Source organism: Chlorocebus sabaeus, chromosome 23, assembly GCF_047675955.1.
Source record: "Chlorocebus sabaeus isolate Y175 chromosome 23, mChlSab1.0.hap1, whole genome shotgun sequence".
In the NCBI taxonomy this organism is placed as follows: Eukaryota; Metazoa; Chordata; class Mammalia; order Primates; family Cercopithecidae; genus Chlorocebus; species Chlorocebus sabaeus.
In genome coordinates, this window is record NC_132926.1 from 10,266,428 (window position 1) to 10,279,837 (window position 13,410).

General features: G+C 52.2%; 1 protein-coding gene across 1 annotated transcript in view; it reads left to right on the top strand.

Moving 5' to 3' along the window:
* Positions 1-499: 499 nt before the first annotated feature.
* Positions 500-13,410, top strand: part of STK10 (serine/threonine kinase 10) — a 151,164-nt gene continuing 138,253 nt past the window's right edge. Inside the window, exon 1 of the mRNA XM_038010405.2 lies at positions 500-994. Coding sequence (XP_037866333.2) covers positions 839-994 — 156 coding nt within the window. The 5' untranslated portion in view covers positions 500-838. The remainder of the gene's footprint in view (positions 995-13,410) is intronic.

Sequence of the window (13,410 nt, forward strand, 5' to 3'; positions counted from 1 at the left end):
GCCGCGGCTACACAGGCGCTGCCCGTCGCACACTAGGAGGCAGCACCGCGCCGAGGAACCCGCAGCAGACAAGCAGCCAGCGTGTGTGCCCGGGGCGAGTGCCCTCGCCTGCGGGCGTCCCCATAGGAAAAGTGGGGGCGAGGGCAGCCTCGCGGGATAGCTGCGGGAGGATTAAATGAACAAGTGCAGGTTCGCCTTCTGGGCGCTGACAACAATCCGTGGGCTCTCGCGAAATGCCAAGTCGCCGTCCCCTTCGCTCCCACAAAAGTTCTGGGAGCCACGAGGCGCGGCGGGCTGGCTCCTGAGTCCATGAGCGGTCCCACCGAGCGGTCCCCGAAGCTTCTCCAAAGCCCAGCCCGCGGCTCGCGGCGCGTGGTGTGCGGGGACTACAGTTTCCAGAGTGCCCTGCGGCGACGGGCGGAGCCGGGGAGCGCCCGCAGCCAATTAGGGGGTCTCGGGGCTCTGCCGGGGAGCGGCAGGTGGAGCCCGGCCGCTGGGCGGGCGCGGGGACGGTCCCCCGGAACGGGTCCGAGGCTCTCGCAGGCAGGGCTGCGCCGGGCGGAGGCTGCGAGGCCGGCACAAGGGAGGCGGCCCCGGGGACCGGACAGGGCAGGGGCGGGGACGCCGCCGCCTGCGCGGTTCCGGGTGCTCGCGGCGCGGCGCTGCCCAGGGCACACTTGACCGGGGTCGGGCTGCAGGGAAGGGCGGGTCTGGGGAGAACCCCGAGAGCCGCGGCGTCCTCCAACTCCTCCTCCTCCTTCTCCTCGCGGCCGCCGAAGCCACAGCCCGAGCCCGAGCCCGAGCCCGAGCCCGAGCCGGCGCCACCGCGCCCCCGGCCATGGCTTTTGCCAATTTCCGCCGCATCCTGCGCTTGTCTACCTTCGAGAAGAGAAAGTCCCGCGAATATGAGCACGTCCGCCGCGACCTGGACCCCAACGAGGTGTGGGAGATCGTGGGCGAGCTGGGCGACGGCGCCTTCGGCAAGGTTTACAAGGTGAGGGCGCTGAGGTGGGTGGCCGGACGCGCGTCGAGGGGCTCCGGAAGGAAGGGATGCCCGCCCGGGACCCGGCCAGCCTGGCTCCGGCTCCGAGGGCTGCCTGGCTCTGAACTCGGGGTCCCTGGCCCTCATGCTGGTGACTCTTGTTTTTTGGGGGGAACGTCACTCGACCCGGCCGAGTCCCTGCGCTCTGGGCGCCCCCTCCGGGCACGGCTGCCGCCCCCACCTTAGCCCTGTTTCGGAGCACTTCCTGTGTGTCCTGCACTGCGCTCGGCGCCGCACGGGGAGACAAAGGGGCGCTGACAGGACCTCAGCATCCGAGAGGGCCACTCGAGGAACCTTCCAGGGACCTTCCGTAAAACGGCGATAGGGGCACACACTTTTTTTTTTAAAGAGAGACTATACAGATGCTGTGGGAATATCGAGGCGATGTGGACCGAGAAACTCGGCTGCGCGTGGAAGGGTTGGGAGCTGGGGACACATCTGAAGATGAGCCAGAGACAGGGAAGTGGGGTGGGCGACGGGTGGCCCCTGGAGTGAGAGGTGGCGCTTGGAAAGGTGGGTTGGGGCCAGGCAGAGGGGGAGGGCAGGATCTGCTGAATGCTGAGCCTCGGGGAACAGATTTGATTCCGTCGGTCTGAGTCACAGCTGGGGAGTCTCCCAGCCTGCAGTCACCTCTCCCCTAGAGGAAGACACGGCAGAGAGCTTTTGTGGAGTGGGTGGGGCAGAGCTGATTTTGTCTAGAGAAGTGTGGCAGCAAGACGTTAGTTTCTGCTCCTGAGAGCTAATTTTGAGGTCCTGAGTTGTTTTAGGGAGCGAACACCTACAGCTTGACTCCCCCCTTTCCCCTAAGAAAATTTTTACTGGAGACTCCCTCTTGTTAAATTGGCGTATACCTCCAGGAGACCACCTCTCTCCTAAGCCACTATCCTCCTCCTTGGGGCTCCTGTAGCTTGTAGGCCACTCTGACGCTAGGATTGCCCTTCTATGAGGCTGGACCACAGAGAAGACTTCTCCAGCCTTCTCCTCTGACTTGAAAGTAGTCTATCGCCTAGTTACCAGGGTAGTTCCTAGATGACCAGTGTTACAATAGCATCATTTGGGAGCTTGTTAGAAGTGAACAATCTCAGGCCCAACCCAGACCTGCTGAATTAGAATCTGCATTTTAATAAGATCCCAGGTGATCCCTAAGCAAATAGGTTTGAGAAGTACTGCCCTAGAGGCTTGGAGTGGTGGCAGTTTTTTCCTTTTTCTTCTTTTTTTTTTGAGACAGGGTTTCCCTCTGTTGCCCATTCTGGAGTGCAGTGGCACGATCTCGGTTCACTGCAACGTCTGCCTCCTGGTCTCAAGAGATTCTCCTGCCTCAGCCTCCCGAGTAGCTAGGTCTACAGGTGCACACCACAACCCGGCTAATTTTTCTGTGTTTTGTAGAGCTGGTTTTCGCCACGTTGCCCAGGCTTGTCCTGAACTCCTGAGCTCATGAAGTCAGCTCCTTTCAGCCTCCCAAAGTGTTGGGATTACAGGCATGAGTCACCCTGCCTGACCTGGAGCGGTGGCAATTTTGAGACCAACTAGGCCTACCTGGTGCCTCTTTTTTTTTTTTCTTTGCGACGGTGTCTCACTCTGTTGCCCAAGCTGGAGTGCAGTGGTTTGATCTTGGCCCTCACTGCAACCTTCACTTCCCGGGTTCAAGTGATTCTCCTATCTCAGCCTCCCGAATAGCTGGGATTACAGGCACATGCCACCACGCCTGGCTAATTTTTGTATTTTTAGTAGAGATGGGGTTTCACCATGTTGTCTAAGCTGGTCTTGAACTCCTGACCTCAAGTGATCCACCCGTGTTGACCTCCCAAAGTGCTGGGATTACAGGCGTGAGCCACTAAGCCTGGCCTGGTGCCTCTTTTGTTACCTTACCACCTCCTTTTTGAGCCCACGCTTCCTGTTCGGGGTGGGGAGAGGTCTTGTGATCCGAGAGGCAGTGCTTTTGGACTGCCCGATTTGCTGACCTCCTTTGCCTGAGGGCCTTGCCCATATTTGAGGGCAGCTAGCTCTCCCTCTCCTCAGCACATCTTTTCTTTATTCTCCTCAGAGCTGCATCTTCCTCCTACTGGCACCGGAGAATGGTCCTCAGCCTTGCAGCTCTCCCTGGACACTGCCAGGGTCCTTGACTGTCTTAGAGCCTGCTCCTGCAGCTGTGTTCTGACTACCGTGAGGGCAGCTGGACCCTTGGTCAGCTCACCACGGGACCCACTTTCTCCAGAAGGCTCAGTTGGTGTTTTTAGTGTATGCTTTTAAACATGGGTTTTTTGGGCCGGGTACGGTGGCTCACCCCTGTAATCCTAGCACATTGGGAGGCCGAGGCGGGCAGATCACGAGTCAGGAGATTGAGACCATCCTGGCCAACATGATGAAACTCCGTCTCTACTAAAAATACAAAAATTAGCTGGGAATGGTGATGCGTGCCTGTAATTCCAGCTACTCAGGAGGCTGAGGCAAGAGCATTGCTTGAACCCGGGAGGCGGAGATTGCAGTGAGCCGAGATACCACCACTGCACTCCAGCCTGGCGACAGAGTGAGACTCCATCTCAAAAACAAAACAACACAAAACAAACGTATGGGTTTTTTTTTTCTCCGTTAGGGGCTTTCAATTGCATTCTTGTCCTGTTCCCTGCAATATATCCTGGCTTCACAGAGTTCATCTTCCTTTAAACTTAAATGCAGAACTTTGCTTTTGTGCTGGTAAGATTTTCTCTTGTCATTTTCAGTTGTGTTTCCTCCTGCTTTAGTTCCTTATAACTCCCCTGCTGCTCTGAAAGTTTCATACAAAGGAGCTCATCCGATTCACAATCTGTACTGTGTCCTCTTGGTTCTCCAAAGCACGTGGAAAGTCAGTTTTTAAAAAAGTGACTCCAGGGCTAGGCGCTGTGGCTCACGCCTATAATCCTAGCACTTCAGGAGGCCGAGGTGGGTGGATCACTTGAGGTTAGGAGTTTGAGACCAGCTGGGGCAACATGGCGAAACCCCATCTCTATTAAAAATGCAAAAATAAAAAATTAACCGGGTGTGGTGGCGCATGCCTATAATCCTAGCTACTCGGGAGGTTGAGGCAGGAGAATTGCTTGAACCCATGAGGCAGAGGTTGCAGTGAGCTGAGATCGTGCTACTACACTCAAACCTGGGGGACAGAGGGAGACTCCGTCTCAAAAACGACAACAAAAAGTGACTTTAATTCTCTAAGTTGTGAGCTGCCTCCACCACAGCCCTCTCCTTCTACCTCTGAATCCACGATTTTCTCTTAATTAAGAGAGAGCCAGACCAAGAGTGGTGTGATGACTGATAGACCTAACAGTCTATTCTGTTACCTTCTTGGCCTTAGCATGCTCTGACCTAAGCCAACCCTGTATGCCCTGGTGCCCAGAGAAGAGAAGGGACTAGAACCCAGGACTCTGGGCTTCAGTTGAACGCTCTTTCCTTAGTCACCAGCTAAGGAAGACCCATCCTGGATCAGAGATCCCTGTCACCCAGGCTGCCTGCTCAAGAGGTGCTGTTTACTCACCCTTCCTGCTTGAAGTCGAAGCAGGTATTGCTTTTACTAAAGACCCTTGTAGTCAAGGACCACGACTCCTGCCTACTTGGTTATTCCCTGGCCTGGTCACTGAAGTAACCCAAACCAAAAATTCCATCTTGGTTTTATGGCTGGAACCAGAGATTCCATTTTGACACGGCACCTGAGAAAGCAATTGGCAGGGCGCTGAGGAGGGACTGCCAGCAGCACTGTTTTTCTTCTGACAGCCTAAGTGTTGAAGGCTTCCTGAGGTCTTTCTGGGCCTTGGAAATCTGAATTTGTCAACGGTGTCAGGAGAGGACTCTCTGATTCCAGATTTCCTGATGAGTCTTCAAGTTAGTGGTCTCCGAGATACCAAACCTCTCTTTCCTCCTCTGATAAACCTTAATCTGTCTGCCTCAGGAGAAAAAGAGGAGGATAGGATTGATTTTGTGCAAAGTCAAACTCTTTCTCACCCAATGCCTATGTGAATGCAAACTGGTTTCAAAAGAAAACCATTCCTACAAATTGGTTTCAAAAGAAAACCATTCCTAGTTAATTACTAGAATACAAAGCAGGCTGTAATCCCAGCACTTCTGGGAGGCTGAGGCTGGTGGATCACTTGACGTCAGGAGTTCAAGACCAACCTGGCCAACACGGTAAAACCCCATCTCTACTAAAAATACAAAAAATTAGCTGGGCGTGGTGGCCACGCCTGTAAGCCTGTAATCCCAGCTACTCGGGAGGCTGAGGCAGGAGAATTGCTTGACTCTGGGAGGCAGAGGTTGCAGAGAGCAGAGATTGTGCCACTGGCACTCCAGCCTGGACAACAGAGTGAGACTCTGTCTCAAAACAAAACAAAACAAAACAAAAAAAACGAAGTAAAGTTAACAAGCTATATGGTTTCAAAATTCTTATCTCTGAAAATCTTCATTTTGAAGAGGAGGTGGAAAGGGTAAAAGGTGATAGGTTGAGTGGGAAAAGCTGACTTTAGTGGGGTGTGCTTGCTGTCATAGCAGCAGCAACATAGGTACTCATGCACCCATTGTGGACAGGGAACATGAAAGGAGTTGGGTTAGCAGGCTGAGATGATTTTTCTGCTTCTTTTTGTTTCTTTTTAGAGATAGTGTCTTAGTCTGTTGCAAGGATTGGAGTGCAGTGGGACCATCATTGCTCACTTCCGCCTCGAACTCCTGGGCTCAAGGGATCCTCCTGTCTTAGCCACTAGAGTAGTTGGGACTACAGGCACACACCACCACACCTGGCGAATTTTTAAATTTTTTGTAGAGATGGGATCTCGCTCTATTGTCCAGGTTGGTCTTGAACTCCTAGGCTCAAGTGATCCTCCTGCCTCAGCCATCCAAAGTGCTGGGATTATAGGTATGAGCCACGGAGCCTGGTATCCTTCTTAAAAATTGCTTTGTTGGCCGGGCGTGGTGGCTCACGCCTATAATCCCAGCACTTTGGGAGGCTGAGGTGGGTAGATCACAAGGTCAGCAGATCGAGACCATCCTGGCTAACACTGTGAAACCCCGTCTCTACTAAAATAGAAAAAATTAGCCGGGCGTGGTGGCGGTCGCCTGTAGTCCCAGCTACTCAGGAGGCTGAGGCAGGAGATTGGCATGAACCCAGGAGGTGGAGCTTGCAGTGAGCCGAGATTGCGCCACTGCACTCCAGCCTGGACAACAGAGCAAGACTCCATCTCAGGAAAAAAAAAAAAAATATATTGCTTTCCAGCCTGAGGAACATGACAAAACCCCATCTCCATGAAAAATACAAAAAATTGGCTGGGCATGGTGGCTCACACCTGTAATCTCAGCACTTTGGGAGGCTGAGGCAGGCAGATCACCTGAGGTCAGGAGTTCAAGACCAGCCTGGACAACATGGTGAAACCCCGTCTCTACTGAAAATACAAAAATTAGCCAGGCGTGGTGGCGGGTGCCTGTAATCCCAGCTACTCTGGAGGCTGAGGCAAGAGAATCGCTTGAAATTGAAAGGTGGAGGTTGCAGTGAGCCGAGATCGTGCCACTGCAAACCAGCCTGGGTGAAAGAGCGAAACTCTTTCTCAAAAAAAAAAAAAATTAGCTGGGCGTGGTGACATGCGCCTGTGGTCCCAGCTACACAGGAGGCTGAGGTGGGAGGATTACTTGAGCCTGGGAGGCAGAAGTTGCAGTGAGCCGCTGCACTCACGCCTGTGCACTCCAGCCTGGGCAACAGAGTGAGACCCTGTCTCAAAACAAAACAAAACAAAAATAGAAAATTGCTCTGGTTTTGATTTTTTGTTGTTTTTAAGCTTTTTTCTTTTCTTTTTTTTTTCGAGACAGAGCGTTGCTCTGTCACCCAGGCTAGAGTACAGTGGTGCGATCTCAGCTCACTGCAACCTCTGCCTCCCGGGTTCAAGCAATTCTCCTGCCTCAGCCTCCCGAGTAGCTGGGATTACAGGTGTGCACTACCACACCCGGCTGATTTTTGTATTTTTAGTAGAGACGGGATTTTACCATGCTGGCCAGGCTGGTGTTGAACTCCTGACCTTGTGATCCGCCTGCCTCAGCCTCCCAAAGTGCTGGGATTGCAGGCATGAGCCACCGAGCCTGGCCTTTTTAAACTTTTAAAAGATGTATTATTTTGCAAAATTGGGAGTTTACCAAACAAATAGCAACAGTTAAACAAAAAAAAATTACCCTAGGTTCCATCAATGTCTGTTGACATTTTGATGTATTTCCTTCTAGACTTTTGATGTTGTGACGAATTTTTTTTCCTGCCTGATTCTAATCATATGTATCTGTAGTGTTTTATTTCTTTTTTTTTCTTTTAGACAGAGTCTTGCTCTGTCACCCAGGCTGGAGTGCAATGGCACGATCTTGGCTTACTGCAACCTCTACCTCCTGAGGCGGGAGGATCACCTGAGGTCAGGAGTTTGAGACCAGCCTGGCCAACATGGCGAAACCCCCTCTCTACTAAAAATACAAAAATTAGCCTGGCATGGTGGTGGGTGCCTGTAATCTCAGCTACTCAGAGAGGGTGAGGCAGGATAATCTCTTGTACCTGGGAGGTGGAGGTTGCAGTGAGCCAAGATTGTGTCACTGTTCTCCAGCCTGAGTGACAGAGTGAGACTCTGTCTCAAAAAAAAAAAAAAAAAATTTAAAATAGGTTAAATAATCGTATGCCAGGCACTGTGCTAGGTGCTTTACTTAATATGTAATAGAAGACAATTATGTCTTTGTAAAAATCACAGAGCTATATAAAATCATGCAGTAAAAACTAGAGGCCTTATGGGAAAAATGGGGTTGAGGGCACAGCACTCAAAAACTTCATCAGTGGCATCTTTTAAAAAAAGTTCAGAATCTCAAAACCAATAGTGCAGTTTTACGCAAGTCACACGGAGAAGAAATACACACATGCTGCGACACGTAGGCATTTTACCTGAAAAAAGATGCACCACGTGGGTGGACGTGGGTGCTGGGAAGGCAGCAGCATAGGGCGCTGTGGAAGGAGGTGTGCGTGCAATGTGATGGCAGACGCACATGGGTGTGGCTTAGAGGTGGTTGATGGATGTCGGAGGTGTGTGCCTGTGTGTTTTGTGCGTTCCTTCAACGCCCGAGTCAGCTCAGTGGAGCTTTCTGCATTCATCTATGGCGTTCACTTGCTGTTTCTATAGGTAACCAAACGTGACCTTAGCCTTAGAGCAGAATCACTCCCTGGTATGTCGATCGTGTTGGCAGGTTCAAAATAAGGTTCTCACGGAGCTGACTGTATCTTGATGAACAGTTTTGTAGAGTTCTTGCTGTATTTTATCTTAGACAGAGTCTCACTCTGTTGCCCAGGCTGAGTGCAGGGCGCAATCTCAGCTCACTGAAACCTCTGCTTCCTGGGTTCAAGTGATTCTCCTGCCTCAGCCTCCCGAGTAGCTGGGATTACAGGTGTGTGCCACCACGCCCGGCTAATGTTTTTTTTTGTATTTTTAGTAGAGACGGGGTTTCACCATCTCGGCCAGCCTGGTCTTGAACTCCTGACCTCAAGCGATCCGCTTGCCTCGGCCTCCCAAAGTGTTGGGATTACAGGCGTGAGCCACTGCATCCGACTGTTGCTGTATTTTAATTTACTTTTTAGGCTAGACTTTCTTATGTTTTTTTTTTTGTTTTTTTTTTTTTTTTTTTTTTTGAGACGGAGTCTGGCTCTGTCACCCAAGCTGGAGTGCAGTGGCCGGATCTCAGCTCACTGCAAGCTCCGCCTCCCGGGTTTACACCATTCTCCTGCCTCAGCCTCCCGAGTAGCTGGGACTGCACGCGCCCGCCACCACTCCCGGCTAGTTTTTTGTATGTTTTAGTAGAGACGGGGTTTCACCATGTTAGCCAGGATGGTCTCGATCTCCTGACCTCGTGATCCGCCCGTCTCGGCCTCCCAAAGTGCTGGGATTACAGGCTTGAGCCACCGCACCCAGCCTTGTTTTTTTTTTTTTTTGAGACGAAGTCTTGCTCTGTCGCCCAGGCTGGAGTGCGGTGGCATGATCTTGGCTCACTGCAACCTCCACTTCCCAGGTTCAAGCAGTTCTCCTGCGCTGGCCTCCAAAGTAGCTGGTATTACAGGCACCTGCCACCATGCCCGGCTAATTTTTGTATTTTTTAGTAGAGACGGGATTTTGCCATGTTGTCCAGGCTGGTCTTGAACTCCTGACTTCTGGTGATCTGCCCGCCTCGGCCTCCCAAAGTGTTGGGATTACAGGCGTGAGCCACCACACCCAGCCTAGGCTGGACTTTCAAAGGGAATTACTAGGTCAAAGCATATGCCTATTTGAGGGTGATTTTAAAAATAAAATGAGATAAATTAATACAGGTCCCCTTCGTCTCTTGCTATTGCTGAGGGCCAATCCCCAAGTCCTCTTAACACCTAAGCGCACAGGGGGCCTTGGCAGCTGCTGCTCAGTGCTTGGGTGCCTCTGCTGTGTGCTGGCTTTAGGAATGATGTGACATTCTGCCCTCCCTGCCTGGTTGAGAGGAAGCCCAGGTTAAGTGAGGTAGGAACCCTCCCAGGCCTTCTTGCCCGTCCCTGAGCCACAGCCTTCTCTTTTCACCTCCTCTCCTGCCTACTAGATTGAAAGCCTGGGTTTCCACTTCCTCTGGGGATGGGGAAGATCTCAGTGCTCCCCTCCTCCTCCGGAAAGAGATCTGGCCCCTGGCAGTAACCTTGTTTCCGCTCAGCCAAGTATTTTTAAACCCAAGTCCATGCTATTGTGAGTGGGTTTCTGACTCGTGACTCAGCCCCCAATCCAAGGGGGTCTGAACTTCCTGTGGATGATGCCTTTCACGGGGGCCCGGATTCTGCGTGGGGCCATGCCCGCAGCCCTGTGGGTCTGATTTCACACTGGCCGTTCTGGGAATTTTTTTTGGCTGATGCGAAAGTGAGTCGTGGGGGAAGGGATGGAAACAAACAGATGGACCCGCCCTCCATCCAGGACTCTCCCATGGCCTGGCCTCCCGAAGTTACCTAGACTAGGGGATTTCTCCAGAGGCTGTCACCCCGTAGCCCCCATAACAGCCCTGGGTGGTCACTCCCAGGCTCCCTGCTGCTGAGGGTAGTGGAACAGGGTGGTGGTGAAGGGAAGAGATTTGGGGTTCAGTAGGATCTTGGTCCTAGTCCTGGTCCTGTTTGAACCCCAAATAGGCGACCACCTCCTCCTCTGAACCTGAGTCTTGTGTCTGCAAAATGGAGTTGGCCACAGGGCTGAGGGGAGTTGAGGTGATATGTTTAGCGTCTGATTCTCACCCAGGAAGGGCTCAGGAAATGACGATGAGGTGTTATGACTGATGCTCTTGGTATCAGATGGAGAAGCTCCTGACCTGCCACTACAACTTTAGGGACAAGGCAGGGATACTTCAGTGTTTATAGCATAGCCCTCATACCAGCGCTTCCTCACCTGGCACTAGTGGCATTTTGGGCGGGGTCGTTCTTCGTTATGGAGCTGTCCTGTGCATTCTAGGGTGTTCACAGGATCCCTGGCTTCAACCCACTGGGTGCCAGAACGCCTCCTTGCAGTGTGGCAACCAGAAGTGTCCCCAGATGTTGTTGCCACGTGCTCCGTGGGGGAGGGAGGCATAATGGCTCCAGCTGAGAACCACTGCCCTGTGCAGATGAGCGTCCCTTTATTCAGCCCGGCACACAGTATTTGTTGACCTCCTCTGTCAGGTCTCTGGGTGTGCAATGAAAGAGTTGGGCCTTGCAGTCAGAGAAGCCAGGGTTTGCATCCTGGCTGTGCCATTTAGCCACTGTGTCCTTTCAGGCAAGTGGCTTGTCTCAGCCTCCCTCAGCTTCCCCATGAGTACAGTGGGGCTGAGTCCACCGGCGGGAGCTGTTGTGAGACCTGCCTGAGTAGCTCACACAGCGGGTATCCAGTTGGCCACAGGATAAGAAGGCGGCCTCCCCTGCTGCTTCCCTTGTGTTGTGGGGGAGGAGACAGGAACGTGCTGCCTGCGATGAGAGTTGTACAGGGGCAAATAGGCAGCCAGCCGAGAGCGGGGAAGGTTCCACCTGGTACAGCAGGCGGGATGGTGATAAGGTGGAGAGAAGGAAGTCCAGGCCAGGAGAGAGGCTGGCCCATGAGGCCCGAGGTTGCTGACTGCTGGCCATTGGGCCTGATGTGGGGGCCTGATGTGGCCTGAGGATGGGGCCACACTGTGTGGCCCCCACGGAGGTTGAACCAAATTTGACTTGATTGCCAGTATTTTTAAATGAAGAGATTTCACAGAAAATCCCAGATTTCTGTCTTCTCTGTGAGTATCAGATAATTTGATCCTGGGCTGGGCTCACACCTGTAATCTCAGCACTTTGGGAGGCCGAGGCAGGTGGATCACCTGAGGTCAGGAGTTCGAGACCAGCCCAGCCAACATGGTGAAACCCCGTTTCTACTAAAATTATAAAAAATTAGCTGGGCGTGGTGGCTCATGCCTGTAGTCCCAGCTACTTGGGAGGCTGAGGCACGAGAATCACCTGAATCCTGGGAGGCAGAGGTTGCAGTGAGCTGAGAAAGCGCCATTGCACTCCAGCCTGGGCAACAGAGAAAGATTCTGTCCCAACAAAACAAAACAAAACAAAACAAAAACAGATAAGTTGGTCCCTTCTGCGCCTGGGCCAATGATGCCGTCCAAGGGAGCGTTACGCAGGCTATACAGGCAATGGCAGGTTTCCTAGTCACCTCATTCAAACCAGAGGAAAAATAGGGAAATGAATTTTAATGGTATATTTATCACTTCAGCATGTAGTAAAGCGGAATTAAAGCAATGTGTTATATTCTCTTTCATGCAGTCTTTGAAATCGGTGGGTGTTGCGCTTATGGCATATCTCCATCTGCACCAGCCACATGCCAGGTGCTCGGTAGTGACATGTGACTAGTGACTACTGTGTTGGGCATGACAGATCTGACCTCTACTGTTGCCTCCTCAATCCCAGCGGTCATTGGATTTGGGAAGTGCGCATGGGCCAGGACTGGGCCAGATCCGCAATAGCATTTGGGGCGTGGCTCATTCGGGCTGCCGCAACAAAGTACCATAGGCTGAGTGGCTTACAAACAATAAACATCCTATTTCTCATAGTTTGGAGGCTGGGAAGTCCAAGATCAAGGCTCCCACAGAGTTGGTGTCTAATGAGGGCCTGCTCTGCTTCCCAGATGGTGCTTTCTCGCTGTGACCTCACATAGTAGGAGGGACAGCAGGAGAGCTAGCCTTCTAGGGTCTGTCTGTCTTTTTTTTTTTTTTTTTTTTTGAGACAGAGTCTCACTCCTTCATCCAGGCTGGAGTGCAACCTCACTGCAACCTCCACCTCCTGGGTTCAAGTGATTCTTGTGCCTCAGCCTCCAGAGTAGCTGGGATCACAGGCATGCACCACCACATCTGACTAATTTTTGTGTTTTTAGTAGAGATGGCGTTTTACCATGTTGGCCAGTCTGGTTTCAAGCTCCTGGCTTCAAGATATCCACCCTCCTCGGCCTCCCAACGTGCTGGGATTACAGGCGTGAGCCACCACACCGCCTCTGCGGTCTTTTTTTTTTTTTTTTTTTTTTTTTCAAGAACACTAATCTCATTAAGACCTAATCATTTCCCAAAAGGCCCCTCCTTCTAATGCTATCACCTTGGAGGCTGGGATTTCAACATAAGAATTTTGCAGGGACACAGAAACTTGGACCATAGCAGGGACCAATTCAAGAGGGCTTTGAAGGCCAGGCCGATGAATTTAGACTTGGCAGTTTTGACCTCAAAAAATGTCCTGCCTGCCTTAAGTCCCCCAGAGCCTGACCAGGTCAGCCCATGTAACATTAGAGAGGGACTCTCTTTTGATAGGGGAGGAGGCCTTGACCAAAGAGGTGACACAATTGCAGGGTACCAGAGCCAGGATCCCTGGCTGCTCAAGACTAAGGAGGTCCATGCTGAATGGATGCTGAGCCAGAGTGGCCAACCCTGGTGACTGAACCAGGCAGGTGTGGGAGGGAAGGCCAGAGCTATAGTTGGAACCCAAATCGGAGCCGAGGGAGTGTAGGTGACCAGCCCGCGAACGGGATGTTTGTGAGACGGGAGGCATGGAAGAGTCTAGGGCATCCTTAATCAGGAGGTGGAAAGAGAGCCAAGAGGATGAGACAGGAAGGCAAGCTCGTGTCTGCTGGGGATCAGAGGTGGTCCGGGAACCTGGAGGAGTTCCTGCAGTTCAAGCCTGGCTCTACCTCTTGCAGGTTGTGTGATGCTGAGGAATTTACTTATCTCTGCCTCAGTTTCTTAAGCTGTGAAATGGTGATGGTAATGGTACAGTCGCATAGGGCTGTTGGAAGATGAAATGAGATAATCCATGGAAACCACTTAGTCTAGGACACTGGAAGAAGTCACGT